Source organism: Dipodomys spectabilis, unplaced genomic scaffold (genome assembly GCF_019054845.1).
Source record: "Dipodomys spectabilis isolate Male_0828 unplaced genomic scaffold, ASM1905484v1 ptg000042l, whole genome shotgun sequence".
Classification (NCBI taxonomy): domain Eukaryota; kingdom Metazoa; phylum Chordata; class Mammalia; order Rodentia; family Heteromyidae; genus Dipodomys; species Dipodomys spectabilis.
In genome coordinates this window covers 2,939,498-2,960,152 of record NW_024870719.1, presented here as the reverse complement: position 1 = coordinate 2,960,152, position 20,655 = coordinate 2,939,498, and the positions used below count along the sequence as shown (strand labels likewise).

General features: G+C 40.3%; 1 protein-coding gene across 2 annotated transcripts in view; it reads right to left on the bottom strand.

Annotated features, from left to right (window-relative positions):
• Brms1l (BRMS1 like transcriptional repressor) overlaps positions 1 to 12,986 on the bottom strand; it is a 36,023-nt gene extending 23,037 nt beyond the window's left edge. Inside the window, exons 1-3 of one of the 2 annotated variants that reach the window (XM_042677902.1) lie at positions 12,700 to 12,986; positions 8,431 to 8,521; positions 367 to 494 (exon numbers count right to left, since the gene is read on the bottom strand). In XM_042677902.1, the coding sequence (XP_042533836.1) occupies positions 367 to 494; positions 8,431 to 8,521; positions 12,700 to 12,841 (361 nt within the window). In that variant the 5' untranslated portion in view covers positions 12,842 to 12,986. The remainder of the gene's footprint in view (positions 1 to 366; positions 495 to 8,430; positions 8,522 to 12,699) is intronic. The other variant, XM_042677903.1, reaches the window with a different exon arrangement.
• Between the last annotated feature and the right edge of the window lie 7,669 nt (positions 12,987 to 20,655).

Below are 20,655 nucleotides of genomic sequence, written 5' to 3'. Positions count from 1 at the left end.
ACATTGTGAGCCACTGGAGAATTCATTATTTGAGAATACTGGAACTTAAATTTAGGGCCTCAAGTTTGCTAAGCAGATACTCTACCACTGAACCACACTTTCAGCTGTTTTTTTTTTTTTTGGTTTGGTTTTTCTTTTGTAAATCTCTCACAGCAGCAGAGAAAAACCAAGAGATTTTAATAAATCTCTAGGCTGACCGCAATGAATTATCAACATGCTTGTAATGCAATGTAAATATATAAGCATATCTATAATCCCATCAATGCAAATATATCTGTAGTACCATCAACAACAAACTTAACAAACACCTTTAGAGGGAGAGCGTAGAATACACTATATTTTTAAAAAAATGTTTCACTTTCCTACCTGCTACCTTTGTACGAATTTGCATATTTTCTTGTAAAGTTGCCAGTGGTTCCAAATATTCTGGTGCTTTTCCAGCTATGACTTCTTGTAGTTTTGCATCCACCTGACTTAATCGTTCTTTATAAAGTCTTAATAAAGCAGAAATTAAGACATTAATTTAAAAATCCCAACAATGGCTAACAATTTTCCATTTGTATACATTATTTTTCCTAATATCATTGACATTCTAATAAACTATCAAATGTATTTTTGCTCTGATCACAAGTGAAAAAATTTGTCTTTATACAAATCATCATAGGATGGATACTAGTCTATGATTTTTTCATCAGTATTCTTATAATAATTAATAAAAAATACAATTGTTAATTAAAAAATACAATAAAAAAAAACTACTGAAAGCCAGGGCTAGTGGCTCATGCCTACAGATCCAGGTACGGGAAAGGGTGAAGCAAAGATAACCTGAGTCTAGAAGTTCAAGAGCAGCCTAGCATTATTGCCAGGACACCATCTCAGTAAATACACACATATACTCTGGCACTCTCAATTTTTGTTTTTGTTTGCATTGAAAAACAAGGGGCTGGGAAGCTGGCTCAGTGGTAGAGCACTTGCTTTGCATGCCTGAGGCCCTGGGTTTGATTCCTCAGCACCACATAAGCAGAAAGAAAAAAGCCGGAAGTGGCGCTGTGGCTCAAGTGGTAGAGTGCTAGCCTTGAGCTGAAGAGCTGAGGGACAGCACCCAGGCCCAGGCCCCATGACTGGGCCCAAAAAAAAAAAAAAAGAACCTGGATTGAAAAACAATAAATCATTTCTAAGACTGAAAATCATTTAAATTCGGAGTTTTTAAAAAGAAGTTTTCCTTTTAGAGATACTGGAACTCTGAACTGAGGGTCTCCCACTTGCTAGGCAGATGCTCTACCACTTCAGCTACTCTGCCAGCCCTTTTTGTGTGGAGCCGTTCTTTTGTTGTTTTGCTTTGCTTTTGCTGGTACACAAGCTTGAATTCAGGCCTTTCACATGCTGGGATTACTTGCTTATAGCTGGCACTCTATCATTAGAGTCATGCTTCTAGTCTGGCATTTTGCTGGTTTAACAGGAGATGGAGCCCTTTGAACTTTTTCATCCAGGCTGGCTTCAAACTCCAGTCCTCTAGGTTTTAGCTTTGTGCAGCTAGGATTATAGACATGAGTCATCACAGCCCAACTGGGCATGGGTTAGTTATTTTTGAAAGAGGATCACCCTAAATGTTCAGGTCAGCCTGGACTATGATTCTCCTTTTTATGCCTTGATATGTAGCTACAATGACATTGGTATACCACCACACCCAGACACTGGATGAAATACAGTCTCATGAATTTCCCCCCACCAGGTTTGCCTCTAACCATGATTCATCAATCTCTACCTTCCAATTAGCCAGTATTACAGGCTTGAGCCCAACACCTACATAGGAAAGCATTTTTTAACTAGTTGTCAAAATAAATAATTTCCTGGTTTTTTTCTGTCTTTCCTAAAATGGAGTCAATACAATACTTAGCCAATTTAATTGGGGGTAAGGGGAGGTGCATATTGAGATGGGTCTCATTAGTCCAAGATGGTCTCAAAGTTACAATCCTCCTGCCTTAGCCTCCTGAGTACTGGATGTATGCCACCACACCCAAAGCCTACTTAATTTTAAAACAGAATGAAAAGGAAGTAGAGCAGAGAAGATAAAAGCAATGGATAGTTGTCAAGGAGTGGCTTGAGCCCTGTATCTACTTGGGAGACAGAAATCAAGAGATCACTTCTCCAGGACAAATCCAGCAAAACAAAATAGGCCAGTTCACAACACTCCATCTTGGAATAATGACTAGAGATGGTGGTTCATTCCTGTCATCCCAGTTACTCAGAAAGGCACAAACAGGAGGATCAGAGTCTCACAAGTCTATACAATCTTAAACAAGATCCTATCTCAAAAAACAACCAACATTTAAAAAAAAAGGGGGGGAGGGTGGCAGAGTAGCTCAAGTGGAAAAGGGCCTGCTTAGCAAGTATAAGGCCCTGAGTTCAAACCCCAATACTGCAAAAGGGAAGGGAAAAAAAGACAATGGGTATGGCCCCATGATCTCACATACCCAATTCATCTCAACTACAAATGAAGAAAACGTAACAAATGAGTTACTCAATGGATGAAGAAACGAAAAACAGGGAATGGGGGAACTTTTTAATACTTTTTTTGTGGGTTATGGGGCTCGAACTCAGGGCCTGGGCACTACCTCTGAGTCTCTTTGTGCTGAAGGCTAGCACTCTACCAATTGAGCCACAGCTCCATTTCCTGATTTTTGAGTGGTTAATTGGAGATAAGAGTCTCTCGGGGACTTTTCTACTGGGCCAGCTTTCAAACTGAGATCCTCAGATCTCTGCCTCCTAAGTAGCTAGGGCTACACCTGTGAGCCACCGGCACCTGGCTTACAAACACTTTTATCTGAGGGTAGAAATGTATGTCAGTAATAGAACATTTTTCCTGGCATGGGCAGAGCCCTGGGTTCAGTCACCAACACCTCAAAAAAAAAAAATCTTTGTCAGCTGAAACAATAGTTTGATTATCAAAAACTAAGTATATGAGATAATTCAGTATTTATTTTTGGCAGTAATTCTATAAAACCAGATTGTCATTCTTCATGAAAGATACTACTAATCCAGATTTTGCGACATTTCTAAAGATGTGATTAAAAAAAAAAAAACTAAGCAGATTACCAATTTAACAATTTAAATTATTTTGTTGCTGTTTGTAGTAGTACCAGAGTTCTGGATTCAAGGCCTGGTACTTGCTAGGTAGGTAGGTGCTCTTCCACTTCAGTCAGTCCCCTAGCCCGATTTAAGATCATTTTGTAATTATTTTTTCCATTTGCTACTTTTATCACAGGCGAAAACAAATATGTCATGGTATGTCAGAAGGACAGCATGTAGTAATTTCCCAAAGAAACCACTGGTTATACTGCAGGTGTTGGTGTAACTAGCAGTTAGCTTTGGCCAACTTGATGGTTCTTATGTTTCATATCAAATTCTGCTCTTCTATCTTGAAAATATAACCTAATACACGTGACACAACCAATACTGTTTGTAATTAATCAATATAATTAGCATAAGCAATTTTTATAATATGATTCTTGAGGAGCAAAATTAAGTTTAAATGTTAATGAAACAAATATTCCTTTTTTATTTTAATGGCCTCTTGGCAGCAACCACAATATAACTTAAAGAATTTGTTGCCAAAATAAATGCATTATCATGCCTGGGTTAAAACTTTCTAAATGCAAGACACAATGATAAATGTATAAAGTCAGAAAAATATAAAGTGGTAACGTATTTTTGAAGTTAATACTCAATTTTAGATAAAATACTAAAATTACGACACCAAGGAAGAACATCCGAAGAAAACCAAACGTATACAAAATACTGACAGGGTTTCTTGAATTTGTGATCTAGCATCTTCAATGAAGAAGATAAAAGAATTATTATTCTATTAAAAAACCTTTTAGGAAGTTAGAAGGTAGAAAATATCCCTCAAAATAAGTACAATTTTACAAATGAAGTATAAAACCATCAATGGCAAAGAACACTATTTACAAAGTAGAAGCTCAATGAATGTTTGTTGTATGTTGAATATTAAAATGACAAAAACCTAGATGGTACCAATCCTTTTACCTTTTGAATGAGGTGGAAGAACTTACCTTCCACACTACAGAAACTGCAATGTGAGTTTTCTGCCTTATGAAGGGAATGCTATAGTACCCTGTGGTGCTAGAACAGGAGAAGCAGGATAATTTGATTATGAATACAATTATTACAATGACTTCCTACCTCCTCTAAAAAGGATTTAAGACATCTTACAAAAGTACCTAGTACAGGAAGTGGCACTGTGGCTCAAGTGGTAGAGCATTATTAGCCTTGAGCTGAAGAGCTGAGGGACAGCGCGCAGGCCCAGAGTTCAAGCCCCACAACCAATAAAAAACAAAATAAACAACAACAAAAAAAGTACCTAGTACAGTAATACAAAAATAAGGCAACTAGGCAGCATGTGAATGGCCCACACCAAGAACTACTTGGAAAGCAACTAGGAGGAGGATTGCAGAAAATTAGCAAGAGTCCATCTCAACCAATAAAAGCCAGGAATGATGGCATGCACCTTTTAGTCTAGCTATAGGGAAGCAGTACAGAACATAACTTAAGATACCATCCAAAAATAACTAAAGTAAAAAAGGATTGGAGGCATGGCTGAAATGGAGCATTTGCCTACAAATGCAAGACCCTTAGTTCAAATCCCAATACCACCAAAAAAGCAAAGGGAAGGTGAGAGAGAGAAAAAAAAAGAGGGGGGAGAGAGAGAGAAAGATTGAGGGAGAGGGAGAGACAGAAAGAGAAAGAGGGAGAGGGAGAGGGAGAGAGGAAGAGAGAGGGAGGGAGGGAGGGAAAGAGGAATGGAGGGAGAGAAAAGGAGCACTAGGAGAAGAAAGTGAGGAAGGGAGGGAAGGAAGGAGGAATTCCTTAAAAACCTTATTAAATTATGCTCATGCTCACAGTGTACTCTTAATTTTAAAGATGGGTGAGGCTGTTAGAAGAAACAACTGGTGGCAATAGTTAGCCATAGAGAGCCAAAACCAAGGCAACTTCCTGTCCTAGAATGAACAATATTAGATCTATAACATTAGCTGCAAAGTTTTCCTATGTAATATATTACATTATACTAGAGCTTTTCTTAGATAACTATAAAATATACTTTAAAGTTAAATGAGTGGATCTTAATTCATTTAATAAGAATTGTTCGTAGATTACTTGTGCTAAATTATAAAAACACAAATTTGCTTCCAATTTTCCAGAATGATCATTCCCTAGGATGAACTCCATTTTGCCCAAATAATATATTCTTTAGGGATTCAAACTAATTTTAATTCTAAATTAGAAATGTAAATCTTTTGCTTTCTTTTGAGACAGGTCTTGCTCTGTACATCAAGCTGGCTTTGAACTCAAGATTCTCCTGCTTCAGTCTCCTGATGGTTGGGATTACAAGTGTGCCCTAGAAAGCATGATGGCAGTAATGTAAATCTTTAGAATAAACAAAAGTGTGTATTTCAAAGCCAAAATTTTAAACTTTGGATTATTTTAGATTACTTAGATTAATTTGTTAACTACCATGGAACAATACCTACATATATCTACACATTCACCAATAGAACAACAAAATTATTATAGTAAACAAATCTATGTTAGTCTGCTAATGCCAAATATAGTAAACAGTTTTAATGTCTTAATAAGCAGCAATATTATGGAGAATCCATAAAAATAAAAGGCTAGGATCTGAATAACTTAAGGTATCAATATGCTTATAAATTTCTCTTTAGATTACAACCCCTAGTACACATCCTATGACCATACCAAAAAGTTGCAACATGAAAGCTCTCCTATAAGACACTGTGGCTTATATCTTTACCTACTCTACATTCTCTCCAATTACAAGAGCATTAGCTGGGTATGATGGCATATGTAATCCCTATACTTAGGAAGCAGAATCAAGAGGTTGCTGAATGTCAGTCTGAACTACATAGAAAGAGAGATCCTACCCATCCCCACTCCCCCCCAAAAAAACACCAGGGAGGTCCATTCTCATGTAAGAGTTCTGGCATCTGAAAGAAAGGAAAAAAAGCAGACTGCCCTGAATTTTTACCACCACTGAAGCCATCATTCCAGCCCCTTGAGTCTCAGTGAAGCTGGGTGACATTCCCTAAAGGCACACAAGCCCATCTGGGAGCAAACTAGATCCAGCTTTATTCAACATTTGATAACGAAAGAACTAGACACTGTTCATAGTGATACAACATGGGAAGAACAGCAATTCCAGGGAAAAGTTGCCATTGCAGAGAAGTTGTCTAGCCTTTCGTTCCAGAAAATCCAGCCTCACAGTGTATTCAGCTATATCATCAGCATGGTACTGGACCGGCTCAAAGCTGATGAAGACCCCAGGGTGAAGATCCGCCATCAACAATGCTTGGGTTGTGCCCTGCACAACTTCAGCTGACCTCCTCCTGGCTTTCCCACACTGTTTCCTTCCTTCCTTCTCTCCCCTGTACTCCTCCAGATGCACAAACGAGCGGGTGAGAGTAGGTGCAATGTGTTGCTGCCACCATGTTAAGCACAGCATCTGGACATTAGATTAGCTGCATCTGACAGAAGTTGTGCCAGCTCATGTTGTGCCAGCTCATGCCAGTGTTGTGCCAGCTCATGCCAGTGTTGTGCCAGCTCATGCCTTGGAAAGACTTAAGTAATGCAAAAGGACTGTATTGGGGCCTGAATTCAAGGTCTCATGTTCTTGCTCAGCAGGTACTCTACCTGTAGAGTACCACTTGAGCAACATTCTCTACTTCCAGCTTTCTACTGGTAATTGGAGATCTGAGTCTCCAGATTTGTCTTCCTGGGCTGGCTCCATGGAAACCAAGATTCTCAGATCTCAGCATTCTGAGTAGCTAGGATTATAGGCATGAGCCACAACTTAAAAAAAAAAAAAAAACCAACAAGCTGCTCTAGCAACCCAAAGAAGGAGAAAGCAGCTGCCATACCATCCAGATATTTATTTGTTCATAAGTTTCAAATGCCTCATACTACAATGAAATCACATAAAGGGAAAGCTGGATGTGGTAATGCAATCCTGTAATCCCAGCTACTAAAGAGGCTGTGTCAGAAGGGTCAAAGTTTAAAGGTAACCTGGGCAACTTATCAAGACCCTATCTCAAAACAAAAAGTGGTAAGGCTACAGCTCAGTGCTTGCCTAGCATGCACAAAGCCCATGGGTCAAACCTCAAAACTGAGAAAAAGTGAGAACGGAAGAAGGTAACAGTATCTAATAGATATATATCATACCAAGCAAATGGCTAAAAAATTTTCATACTACTCCTCAATCTTCACAGTAGATAATAAGAATACTACTGTTACCTGTTTTTTCACTCATTCATTCACTCATGCATTCATTCATTTGTGGAACTAGGATTGAACCCAGGGCTTTGTACAGGCTAAGCAAGCATTCTACCATTGAGTTATACCGCAGCCCTTTATTATCATCATTAAACCAGTCAAAAGTCTGGAATGAGAGCCCCTGCTCTTTCTGGTCCACCAACTTTCCTCCAAAGTTAATGGACTTTTATTAGAATGAACACAGAAACACCAAGAGGCAAAAAACCTGGCTTTATTTAGCACTTTCTAATAAACTATGGGAATTAATTAACCTTGCTAAATGTAATTTTTTCATAGGTAAAATGGAAATAAGACTTATTTTTATAACAACTTAACAGTTTAAAATTTTAAATGTAATTTTTTTTTCTTTTGAGACATGATCTCACTAGGTGGCTTATGGCTTAAGCTGGCTTTAAACTTACAATTGTCCTACCTCAGCCACCCAAATACTGGGAGAGTGAACTACCAAGCCTGGCCATGGTGATAGAAATCTGAAGAAAAAGAAAATTTATAAGATATATTTCAAAGCTATATAAATATGTAACAGTCATACTATGCAGAGTAGGACAAAAACAAAACCAATTCATCAGACATAGAATATTTGGGAAATTGGAAGTGGCGCAGTGGCTCAAGTGGTAAAGCTCTAGCCTTGAGCTGAAGAGCTCAGAGACAGCGCCCAGGCCCAGAGTTCAAGCTCTACAACCAAAACAAAAAAGAATATTTGGGACAAACCATTTTATCTTCAAATTTTAAAAATGCTATCTTTAGCCAATTATTTACCAAAGAACCAAGGGTTCAGAAATTCATGGAAAATACTTTAATCACCAATACCTACATAACAAATCTTATAGTAGACCTTCCCTTACCTATCCCCCCAAAAATAAGATCTGCCTCAAAACTCTGTTTAGTTAATGGGGTCTCTTGGCAGTTAAAAAAAAAAGGTGAAACATCTCTTAAATCAAAACAGCCTATCCCATAAAATACAAAAAGGAAAACAGTTGAGAGAAAACGTTATTGGTATTGTGCTAGTGTACATGTGACGCAACTGAGACTCAATGGCAAGGACTTTCTGAAGTCACTACTTACTGATCTTTCAGATCGGTAAACTGTTTTTCAAGATTGGACATTTCATCTAAGCACTCCATTCTCCTTCTTTCACAGTCTTCATCATCCATTTCTGTAACAAAAAAGCAAATATCAAAGAATCAAGATTAATATCAGATTTGTTTTGTTGCAATTTTATCTGATGTTAATTCAAATGAGAATATGAAACTAAATGTGTAAGATGTATATTAAACCTTATGGGAAAATAAATAACTGTTATCCAAAATAATTTCCACTACAGAATTAATCTAAGATATAGATGAGTTAAAATTACAGCAACTCTATGGGGCTGGAAAGGTGGCTCAGTGGTAGAGCGCTTGCCTTGCATGCCTGAGGCCCTGGGTTCGATTCCTCAGCACCACATAAGCAAAAAGAAAAAAGCCGGAAGTGGCACTGTGGCTCAAGTGGTAGAGCGCTAGCCTTGAGCTGAAGAGCTGAGGGACAGCACCCAGGCCCAGAGTTCAGGCCCCACGACCGGACCCAAAATAAAAAAGGTAAATGCCAGTCAATACCAGAATTCTTTCTTCACAAGTTTTCACCTGGCTGATTAGCCAGAAATATAAAAAAGTAAACTAGTCTCATTATGTTTACCACACATGGTATCTTGGACTGCCACTCATGCTTGAATTGTTTCCTCTTCCCAAATTACTCTCAGTCAGTGAAAAAGAGGCAGAGAAATTAGGTGCCAGAGGCTCACACCTATATTCTAGCTATTTAGGAGGCTGAGATCTGAAGGCTGTATCTCTATTGAAATAGCAAAATTTTGAATTGGAAGTGTGGCTCAAGTGGTAGCACATCTGTGAATGAAAAAGCTGTGCAAGAAGCAAAAGGTCATCAGTACAAGCTCCGGTTCCAACATACACAAAAAAAAAAAAAGAAAGAAAGAAAAAGAAAGAGGCAATGAAGGAGAAAAATAAACCAACTTTTAAGGAAAGCAGCTACTAATTATCAGATCTGTCCTATATTCCACATATTCCATTTTCACATCTTATATAGGCAATACACCAAAATATCTGAAGCACAAACTGATCTATACCTTAATCTTCACCAAATAAAAGTCCAATTGTGAGGAAAAGAGTTAAATTACATTCACTTATTTATTTTCACGTTGAAAGTTCTTTTGAATTTTCAAAATCAAATTAAAAATATTTCTGGGGCCGGGCGCTGGTGGCTCACGCCTGTAATCCTAGCTACTCAGGAGGCTGAGATCTGAGGATCGCGGTTCAAAGCCAGCCCGGGCAGGAGAGACCGTGAGACTCCTATCTCCAATAAACCACCAGAAAACCGGAAGTGGCGCTGTAGCTCAAGTGGTAGAGTGCTCGCCTTGAGCTGAAGAGCTGAGGGACAGTGCCAAGGCCCAAAGTTCAAGCCCCACAGCCGACCAAAAAAAAAAAAAAAATTTATGGGTTTTAATAAGTGAGCTCATAGCTGTTTAAACTTGGTCCCTGGGTTACAAACATACTCACTGAGCTGTGTAACTCAATGGTAGAATGCTTGCCTTGCATGCGCAAGGCACTAGGTTTTCTCTCTAGCACTACAAAAACAGAAATAAAACCTTGGTACGTTAACATGACTTATTTCTCAAGTTTTTTAGGTAGTAGAGGTTTCTCTGTAGCCTTAGGATCTGCTCAATACCAAGGTTTCAGAAGCATAAAACTGGAAGTTTAACATGCAAGACATGGTAGAATAGAAATGATTTTATAAGAAGCACACTACAAAATGTATGTAAGGTTTAAAACTGACTTGTTATTCAGATATCACTGAATCTTCACGAACTACTTTATTTTCTCTGATGAAATAGAAAACAAGTGAAAATTTACAACATATAAAAATCGCAAGTGGAAATGCAGATGTAATTTTCTGAGTCTATCTCCCATCAAAAATGCAGAATTGGGCTGGACATGTGACCCAAGCAGCAAAGGGCCTGCCTAGTAAATGTAAGACCCTGAGTTCAAAGTCTAGTGGGGAGCAAGAGAGGATGGGGGGGGGGGGGGGGACAGCCAAGCACCAGTGGCTCATGCCTGTAATCCTAGCTACTCAAGTGGTTGAGATCTGAGACTCCCAATCACACTCTTATTCTAATTAACTACTTTTTAAAAAGCCAGAAGTAGAGCTATGACTCAAGTGGCAGAGTACTAGCCTTGGACAAAAATAACTCAGGGATGGTTCTGGGACAGTTCAAGCCCCAGGACAGGCATACCACACATCACACACACACACACACACACACACACACACACACACACACACGCACACACACGCACACGCACACACACGCACACACACAAAGAACATTTGACAAAAATGCTTTAATTCTAAGTTACATCATAAAACCTTGTCTCGGGCTGGGAAGGTGGCTCAGTAGTAGAGTGCTTGCCTTGCATGCCTGAGGCCCTGGGTTCAATTCCTCAGCACCACATAAGCAAAAAGAAAAAAGCTGGAAGTGGCGTTGTGGTTCAAGTGGTAGAGTGCTAGCCTTGAGCTGAAGAGCTGAGGGACAGCGCCCAGGCCCAGAGTTCAGGCCCCACGACCGGACCCAAAAAATAAAAATAAAAATAAAAAATAAATACCTTGTCTCAAAAGAAGTTTTACAGATGTAAGAAATGTATTCATAAAGTCTAGATGTTTTTCCTTATAACTCCTATTTTGAAATATAATGTACTTCCGTGGCAAGGGGGATGATTTCAGGATTATTCTGAGGTAGATTCCATCTCAGGTAGATTCCAATGCATTGTTACTTAAGTATACAACTTATGTCATTAAAATACTTCATTGTCTATCTTCATCTCAAAGATTTCCTCTTCTATTTTCAGTTAATGCTACACCATTCTCCTTGTATCTGGGTTTAACTTATCTTCATTCCTAAACTTGCATTCATCAATTCTGTTGTATGCCTCTTTCTTTGAAATCTTTCACATACACACTTTCCTTTTCCTCTTGGAGCTCAAGCCCTTCTCCCAACCAAACTAGTTTTCTCACTCTTGAATATGCCTTCAGTTCTGGCCTTTGCACTTTCTCTCACATTCCTTCTCTTCTAGGCACATTCAACCTTATCACACCAACCTAAATTCTACTCACTCTTCAAGATAAGTCCAGTAATTCCACTTTCTTCAAACACTTCTGACCACCCAATTCTAAAATTTATTTCCTCTGCTTTTGAATTCCCACAGCATTGTTTACTCTCAAGCATTCATTGGGCAATTGAATAAAGTGGTGACTTATGATAGCTCTAGTTGGGGCTAGATCATAACTATTTACATATCACACTGAGTAGCATCTGGTGCTGCACAAAGATGTCATTCAGAAGTACTTATTTGGGGAGATTTATTGATTGCAATATTGATTTATTGATTGAAATGATATACTTCCAAAAAGATTTGCTCTGACAGGGAAACAGAAAAGAAGGTGTGGCAGATACCATAGTCATCAACCTGTAATCCATGCTTCTCTCTACCCGACTAAAATCCAGATGGTAAGACTCAGTTTCATCTTCATTAATAGAAAAGGATCCTAGTAATCACAAATCCCATTCCCTTTTAAATACTCACTCCTAAAGTTTCGAAATTTAACCTGCCTCCTCACACTCCCCCCTCAACAACAACAACAAAAAATTCTGAAACAACCTGAAGATGGAAAACTGAAGAGAAGAAAATCTCTAGAGAATTTCAACCATGCCCCCCCCCAAAAAAAAAAATTTATAAATCAGTAGGGAATCCCAAATCATCCCTCTCTTTGGTCCTTTTCTCTCCTTGAAACTTCAGATTATCATAAAGTGGACAATTCCCAAGTGCAACCCGAAAGAGCACAGCGATGAAGTGTGGATCACAGCCGGACAAGGCTTGGGCAGGAACAACCCACCCACGGGGAGAGTTCAGAGTTGCAAAGGTGAAAAATCTGGATGGGGCGGGGAGGAATTTCCTCAATCTCCCCAACCAACTGGGGGGGGGGGGGGTGACACCACCAAGGCCCTGACGCCAATGCGTCCCCTCGGCTCCGCTAGCCTAGGCCCATCCCATCCCGCCCCGCCCCGCCCCCGAGACCCCGCGGGGAGCCCAGCAGCGCCCGAGACCCCGCCGGGTGCACGCTGGCTGTCAGTCAGGGCGGCCAGCTAGTCCCCGCCCCTTCCCGCTTTCCCCGCCCCCTCTCCCAGCGGGACGCCGCTGCCCGGCGTGCCGCGAGCGGCCTGGCTCGCGCCGCGGAAAAGGAGTGGGGGGAGGGATTCGGGGGTCCAGGCCGGGCGTTGTCGCACACCTGAGCTGTCTCCATCCTCGGAGACCGACGAGCTCTCTGTGTCCTCGTCTTCCGAGCTGCTCCCCTCGTTCTCGGCGTAGTCCACCTCCATCTCATCGTGATGATTCGTCTCCTTCTTATCCCCTCGGGAATGGACCGGCATTTTCCAGCCGCGCCGTCGCTTCCCCTTCCGGCGCCCAGCCCGGCCACCGCCGCTTCAATGAAGGGCGCGACGAAAGCCCCGACCCACCCCAAGCGGCCGTGCTCGCTTGGAACCCCTTCGACTCCTCCCCGCCCCCGGCCCGGGCCTCACAGCCTAACCCGCAGGCTCTGCCACGGGAGCTCTGCCATTGGCGAAGGCCGTCTCCGGGCCCGGGGCGGGGCTTACTTTACTCCAGTACGGTTGGTTGGCTGTAATTACGGCGCGGCCTCCTGGTGCATATCGGGAGTTGTAGTCCATAGTGTTCAGACCTTCCCTGGCTGTGGGTTTCCATAGCTCAGCAATCCAGCTCTTATCTTCCTGCTGGACTTCAAGTCCCACAAGGCATGAAAGCTGAGACACTCCAATGCAGTTTATAAACTAAACAGAAACAGATTGTGCGGTTTTGGTCTGAATTTATCCTTTTCCCGCCAAGTGATTGTCTGACCTCCCTGACAAGTCAAGATGTTTTTGTAAGATGGTGAGGTCTTCTGCTGGAAAGGGTCTTTGCCTACTCTTGGAGCCTACAGAACTAGGGAATAGTCTCCTCTACCTGTATTACCTCTAATACACTATTATATTGAACAGTCACTGTAGAAAGTAAATTGCACTTTAAAAACTTTTTTCGACCAACAATCTAGATGAGAAAGAAGTCTTCGCGTTTTTAGTGTATATTTTCTATTTTTTTTAAAAAAATGCAACCAAAACATCATTAGTCTTAATTTAACTTGTTTCCATTGAAAAAAACATAATTGATTTAAGATGTTATCTTTTCTCAGACAAGTTATTCCATAGACAATGAAGACCCAATATCATCATAATAACCCATAGTAATTGACTATGTTTATACTCTTTATCAAATATCTTGGGAAATTTATTACAAAGGTTACATGAGTTTAATTCTCAAGAACCCTGAGGGTCAGGCCTGTAATCCTACTTACTCTGGAGGCTAAGATCTGAGAATCACCTTTCAAAGCCAGCCCAGGCAGGAAAGTCCATGAGAATCATCTCCAATAAACTACTCTGAAAAAGCCAAATGTGGCACTGTGGCTCAAAGTGGTAGGGCACTAGACTTGAGCAAAAGAGCTCAGGGAGAGCTCCCAGACCTTGAGTTCAAGCCCCATGACCAAAAACAAAAACAAAAAACCCTAAGGTAAGTGTCATTATTACAGATAAACTTCATTTTCAGTCAGTACTGAGGCTTGAACCTAAGGCCTCAAATTCCCTTCAGGGATATGTGATGTAATCCATGTCCCTAGCCCCTTTCACTGCAGTTATTTTTCAGATAGTTCTCCAGTAGGGCAGGTGTCAGACTTTGATCTTCCTATCTTGACTTCCAGAAGGCTTGGATTACTTACAGGTCTGAGCTATCAGGCCCAACTAAATCTAAAAATTATATTTTAGACTGGGAGAGAACGAAGGAAGGAGTGACATTGTCCAAAAAGAAATGTACTCATTACCCTCCTTATGGTACTGTAACCCCTCTTTACACCACCAAATAACAATTTTAAAAAATCAAAAACATAAGTAAGGCCGGGCACCAGCGGCTCACTCTTGTAATCCTAGGTACTCAGGAGGCTGAGATCTGAGGATCACAGTTCAAAGCCAGCCTGAGCAGGAAACTGTGAGACTCTTATCTCCAATAAACCACTAGAAAACCAGAAATGGCACTCTAGCTCAAGCAGTAGAGTGCTCCCCTTGAGCTGAAGAGCTGAGGGATAGTGCCCAAGCCCAGAGTTCAAGACCCACAACCGACCAAAAAAAAAAAAAGTGGCACTGTAGCTCAAAGTGGTGCTGTGGCTCAAAGCTCAAGGACAGTGTCCATGCCCTGAGTTCAAGCCCCATGACCAACAACAACAAAAAAAAAAGATCTTTCAGAGATCACCTATATAATGTGTTAAGGAAAATAGACTTAACTTTCCCAAGACAGAAAATATCTGCCCAGGATTACAAATACACTAGGACTTCCATGTGTAGGAAACCATACCACAGATAAACAGCAATGTATTTACTCTAGCATTGTTACTGATAACACACTATTAAACCAATGGAGATGTCTCATAATTACAGTAGTGTTCAGACATAAAAAGTGGGAAAGTAGCCCTGCACTGGTGGCTCATGCCTGTCTGTAATCCTAAATGTCTCAGGAGGCTGAGACATGAGGATCTTACAATACAGCACAACATAATGCAATACAATACAATACACTGTTTCCAAAGAGTTAAAACTGTAAATGCACATAAGAGTTGTTATGTGATGGTTCTCTTAGTCTTAAGCCGGGATTTTGCTGATGGCTCTAGCAATAGCAATTATACTTATTTAATGCTTTAACAAAGAGTCTCAGACATAGCCTAAAAGATAGATGTTAGCATAAGAAATGGGCAGTCAAGTTGGAAATTTACAAGGTGTCATGAAAATATGACTTTTCCCATTATTTAAATATATCAATTTACAGTCATATATACATGCACTTTACATTTTAGAACTTTCTGGCAAGATACTTGGCCAGTGGCTTCTGCACATATAGAGTATCCACATTTCTCCTTCTAGTTTAAAAAATACCTTTCATCTCTATTCCCCTACAAGCTACCTTCCTAATTGTTCATGAAGTTAGAGAACATACCAAAGTGTAATACTAAGTTTTTGGACCTAAAAGCTAATGAGTGAAATACATTTTTGTTTGTGTGGGCTTGAACTAAAGGCCTGGGCATTGTTCTTAAGCTATTTTGCTCAAGGCTAGTGCAGCTCAGGGACAGTGTCCAGGCACTGAGTTCAAACCCCAGGACTGGCACAAAAAAAAAAAAAAAAAAGCTGTGGCAGGAGGATTGAGAATTTGAGGCTACACTCTCAAAACAAACCATATATCACAATACCATAAAAGTGTCAAAATTAGGAAACTGCTACATTTAAAGATATAGGTTTGGGTTTTTTTGTTGGTTGTGGGGCTTGAACTCTGGGCCTGGGTGCTATCCCTTAGCTCTTCAGCTCAAGACTAGCATCTACCACTTGAGCCACAACACCTCTTCCGGTTTTCTGGTGCTTAACGAAGATAAGAGTCTCACAGACTTGGAAGTGGCTCTGTAGCTCAAGCGGTAGAGCGCTGGCCTTGAGCTGAAGAGTGCGGGGACAGTGTCCAAGCCCAGAGTTCAAGCCCCACAACCAAAAACAACAACAACAACAACAGCAAAAAGAGTCTCACAGACTTTCCTGCCAGGGCTGGCTTCAAACCGTGATCCTCAGATCTCAGCCTCCTGAGTAGCTAGGATTACAGGCGTGAGCCACTGGCGCCAGGCAATATTATAGCTTAGACCACCCCCTGGGTACTAGGGGTTGAACCCAGAGCCTGGTATTTACCATGCAAACATTAGAGTAAATTAATACTAAATGGCTTTGAATATATAAAAATTAGCAGGTGGCTAGATGCCAGTGGCTCAAGCCTATTATCTTAACTACTCAGGAGGCTGATACCTGAAGAGCACAGTTCAAAGCCAGCCTAGTCAGGACCGTCCATGAGACTCTTATCTCCAATTAGCCATCAGAAAACTGGAAGTAACGCTGTGGCTCAAGTGGTAGAGCGCTTGCCTTGAGCTGAAGAGTGCAGGGACAGCGCCCAGGCCCAGAGTTCAAGACCCACAACAGACCAAAAAAAAAAAAAGGTATTTCATAAACCAGGTGCTGATGGCTCACGCCTGAAATCTTTAGCTACTCAGGAGGCCTGATATATGAGGATCATGATTCAAAGCTAGCCAGGGCATGAAAGTCAGACTCTTCTACTTAATCACCAAAAGCCAGAATTAGAGCTGTGGCTTAAATCAGGGAGTGCTAGCTTTGAGCAACAAAGCTCAGAAACAGTGCCCAGACTGAGTTCAAACCTCAGTACTGCCAGAGAGAGAGAGAGAGAGAGAGTATTATGCATTGTAGGACATTTCTTAAACATTAAGATCAAAGGCATTATTGTCAACCTTCCCTTCTCTCTATGTTCTATAAAACAGAGATGTTTATAATTACTAAATACATAAAACTATCCCCAGCTTCAATGTCTTTGCACATTCTATTCTCTGCAAGTCTATTCTCCTTTTCTTTTATCAAAGACATTTTCTTGACAACACATATCACTACCAGCACCTTCTCTGAAGACTTCTGTACCATTGTATTACTGCTATACTTTGTATTTGACAATTTTTTATTTGTTTCTATCCCACTGCATTGTGAATTGTTTAGCAAATACACATCACCTACTGGATGTTGAGTTCCTTGAGAATGGAGATTGTTTTAGTCCAGGATGCAAATCCAAAGGCAAGCATTAGTCAGGCAGGTAAATTTAAAAGATAGAACTTTATAGGCTAAAGAGGGCAATTGCTTTCTTCCTCCCAGCCAGATTATATTACTTGAGAAATCTCCTAAGAATGTTAGATTTAGGTATCTGTATGAAATATCTAAATTTGTAAACATTATCTCTTTGGTTTGTTTTTGTTTCTTAAACTCCAGATCAAATCAACACAGCCACGTAGGCAGGCACATGGGCTCATCTTGCAATCCTAACTATTTGAAAGGTAGAGATTGGAAGGATAGAAGGATAAGGCCCACACAAACCTACTAAAATCTCCACTCATCTCATCATCTATCATCTCAGCTACCTAGGAAGGATTATGATCCAAGCTGGCCCAGGCATACAAGAACCTACTTAGAAAATATCTAAAGCAAAAAAGACTGATGTGAGCCAGGCTCTGGAGGCTCACACTTGTAATCCTAGCTACTCAGGAGGCTGAAATTGTGCTTCAAAACCAGCCTGAGCAGGAAAGTGAGACTCTTCAATTAATCACCCAGAAAACCAGAAGTGTGACTCAAAGTAGTAGAGTGCTAATCTTGAGCAAAAACAAAACAAAAAGCTCAGGGAGAGTGTCCAGGTCCTGAGTTCAAGCCCTACAACTGACAAAAAAGACTAATGTGACTCAAGCAATAGAACACCTGTCTAGCAAACACAAAGCCCTGAGCTCAAACCTTAATACTACCAAGAAAGAGAAAAAAAGAAAGAAAACCAACTGTGGATTTAAATGTCTGACTTGTATTAAAACGCACATACAATGTGTTAAATAGTAATAATCATTTATCTACCTGGTCCCTCTTGATATGCCAGGCACTGTTACGTATTTTAAATTTATTTAATCCTCTATGAGCGTTATTATATCTTCCATTTTGTAGATGAGGAGACAGGCACAGAACAGATTAGTTGGCAAGGTCATAGCTAATAACAGATCTAAGCTTTAGACTTGGAGAATCTAATATCAGATTTGCATACACGCAGTGTTTTTGTTGGGCTGATCTAGTGGGAGCTTTCTGTTTCTGCAGTTCATAAAAAATGGAAGAAATTTGGAGAAGAGAAGACATAGAGCCCTTACTCCCCTAGAAACTAGCCAGTTAAAATTGACATGAAATCACCTCTGGTCAGTTGTAAAGCAAAAAGTCTGCATTATGTCATCTTTAAATTTCTGCCAGCTCTGAAATTCTAACAATAAATATTATCAGTGTTGACAATGAAAACAGTGATTTTTCCACAATCAAGGAGTTAAAGAGGCAATGATGATAACTTACATTCATGTACCACTTTTACAGAGGGCTTATATAAGCATGGCACTCATTTTAAATCTTATCCATATTTATACATTTGCTGAAATCCATCTGGAGCTCATAATTATCTCAGCAAACTCTTCTCTGAGCTGGCTCTTCAATTAAATTTCTTGTTCTAAAGAAAGCATGGCTCTGGCTCCCCTTAGGACCCTACTTCCTTTGTAATTCCCCACCCACTGAGTCTCATCATAGAGCAGGTATACTCTGTTCTTCACACTGTCCTAACCTCCTTCCCTAGATCCCTCTAGCTTGTCTTCATGATGTACCTGCAGTATCTATACCATGGCTAGCACCGATTTTTTTTTTTTTTTGTCAGTCATGGGGCTTGAACTCTGGGCCTGGGCACTGTCCCTGAGCTCTTCAGCTCAAGACAAGCATTCTACCACTTGAGACACTGTGCCACTTTCAGGTTTCTGGTGGTTAATTGTAGACAAGAGTCTCATGGACTTTTCTGCCCGGGCTGGCTTTCAACGGTGATCCTCAGATCTCAGCCTCCTGAACTAGGATTACAGGCATGAGCCACCTCTGGCATTGAATTTTTTTTTTAAGAATTTTTAGTGACTGGCTTAATGTCATTCTCTCTAAAGGTATGCCTATCATAATTCTTAGTTCTTTATTTGTTTGCGTGAGTTATATGGAGAGGATTTCATTGTTATATTTCCATACACTCAATCTCATGCGCTCTGTCACTCTTCCAATTCTTTAGTGGTTTCCCCCTCTCTCCTGCCCTGTACAGGTACTGGGCCTTGAATTCAGGGCCTGAATACTGCACTATCTCAAGGCTGGTACTCTACCACTTGAGCCACAGTCCACTTACGGCTTTTTGCTGATTAGTTGAAATAAAGAGTGTCACAAACATTTCCTGCCTGTGCTGCCTTCAAACATCTATACTCAGTTCTCAGCGTCCTGAGGAGTTCAGGCATGAGCCACCAGCACCTATTTGGCTGTCTTGGGTATTTGCTCAGATGACCCCACACCACTGGGCTTATTGTGGTACAAAGTGCACATAAAATAATTTTGGCATTTTCTTTCTAGTATTACTTATGTATCTTTAAGGGAACAGAGCTTTTTCTTAATCTGTTGTATTAAGTATTTCGGTATTACATAATAATGTAAATACCTGGAAAGTCATTTATTATATGACACAGAGCTGACCTATTGGCTTTGTTAAATCTTGACATTTTACTATTATTAGCTTCAGACCCTTCTCAGTCTCAACTCTCCTTCTCTTGGCAGGGGAAACTATCTTAACACTGTGGCTTTTGATTACCATACATGTGTGCATGTTAATTTTGTGTATGTATTATCTATAAATAATATACTATATTGTCTAGAATGTTTTAAGGTACATATATTTTAAATGGTCTTCTATATTATGTCTCATTCTACAACTTAACTTCATTTACAAATATATTTTAATATTGTAACCCTAATCTAATTATTTTAACCTGTTCTAATAGATTCTATTGGATGAATATTATTCATGTGCTGGCTAGTACATATTTAGGCTGCTTTTTCACTTTTATAACTACTAAAAACAGTTACCTCTGGTTGGCTGGTGATTCACATCTATAATCCTAGCTATTCATGAGACTGAAATCTAAGTATGGAGGTTCAAAGCCAGCTTGGGCAGGAAAGTCTGTGAGACCCTTATCTCCAATTAGTAACCATAAAGCCATGAGTGAAGCTGTGGCTCAAGTGGTAGAGCAATAAAAGTCCAGAGACAGCACTCAGGCCCTGAATTCAAGCCCCAGGACCAGCACACACACAAAAATGTTGCCTCCATGAACACTGATGTTTAGATATTTTAAGTTACATGTGAGAGTTTCTCAAGGAGAGTAGTTTCCAAAATGGGATATGTGTATTCAGGATTGCCCTGAGGGGCAGGAAGGAAATATTAACATTTATAAAACTCTAAAGCTCATCTTTGTTTGGAATACAGTAGTTATTGGGAAGCAACGTGTGTGTGTGTGTGTGTGTGTGTGTGTGTGTGTGTGTGTGTGTACTAGTCCTATACTTAAACTTAAGGACTGGGCACTGTTCCTGAGTTTTTTTCTGCTTAAAGCTAGCACTTTCCCTCTTGAGCCACAGCTCCTGACTTTTTGGTGGTTAATTGGAGATGAGTCTCAAGGACTTTCCTGCCCAGGCTG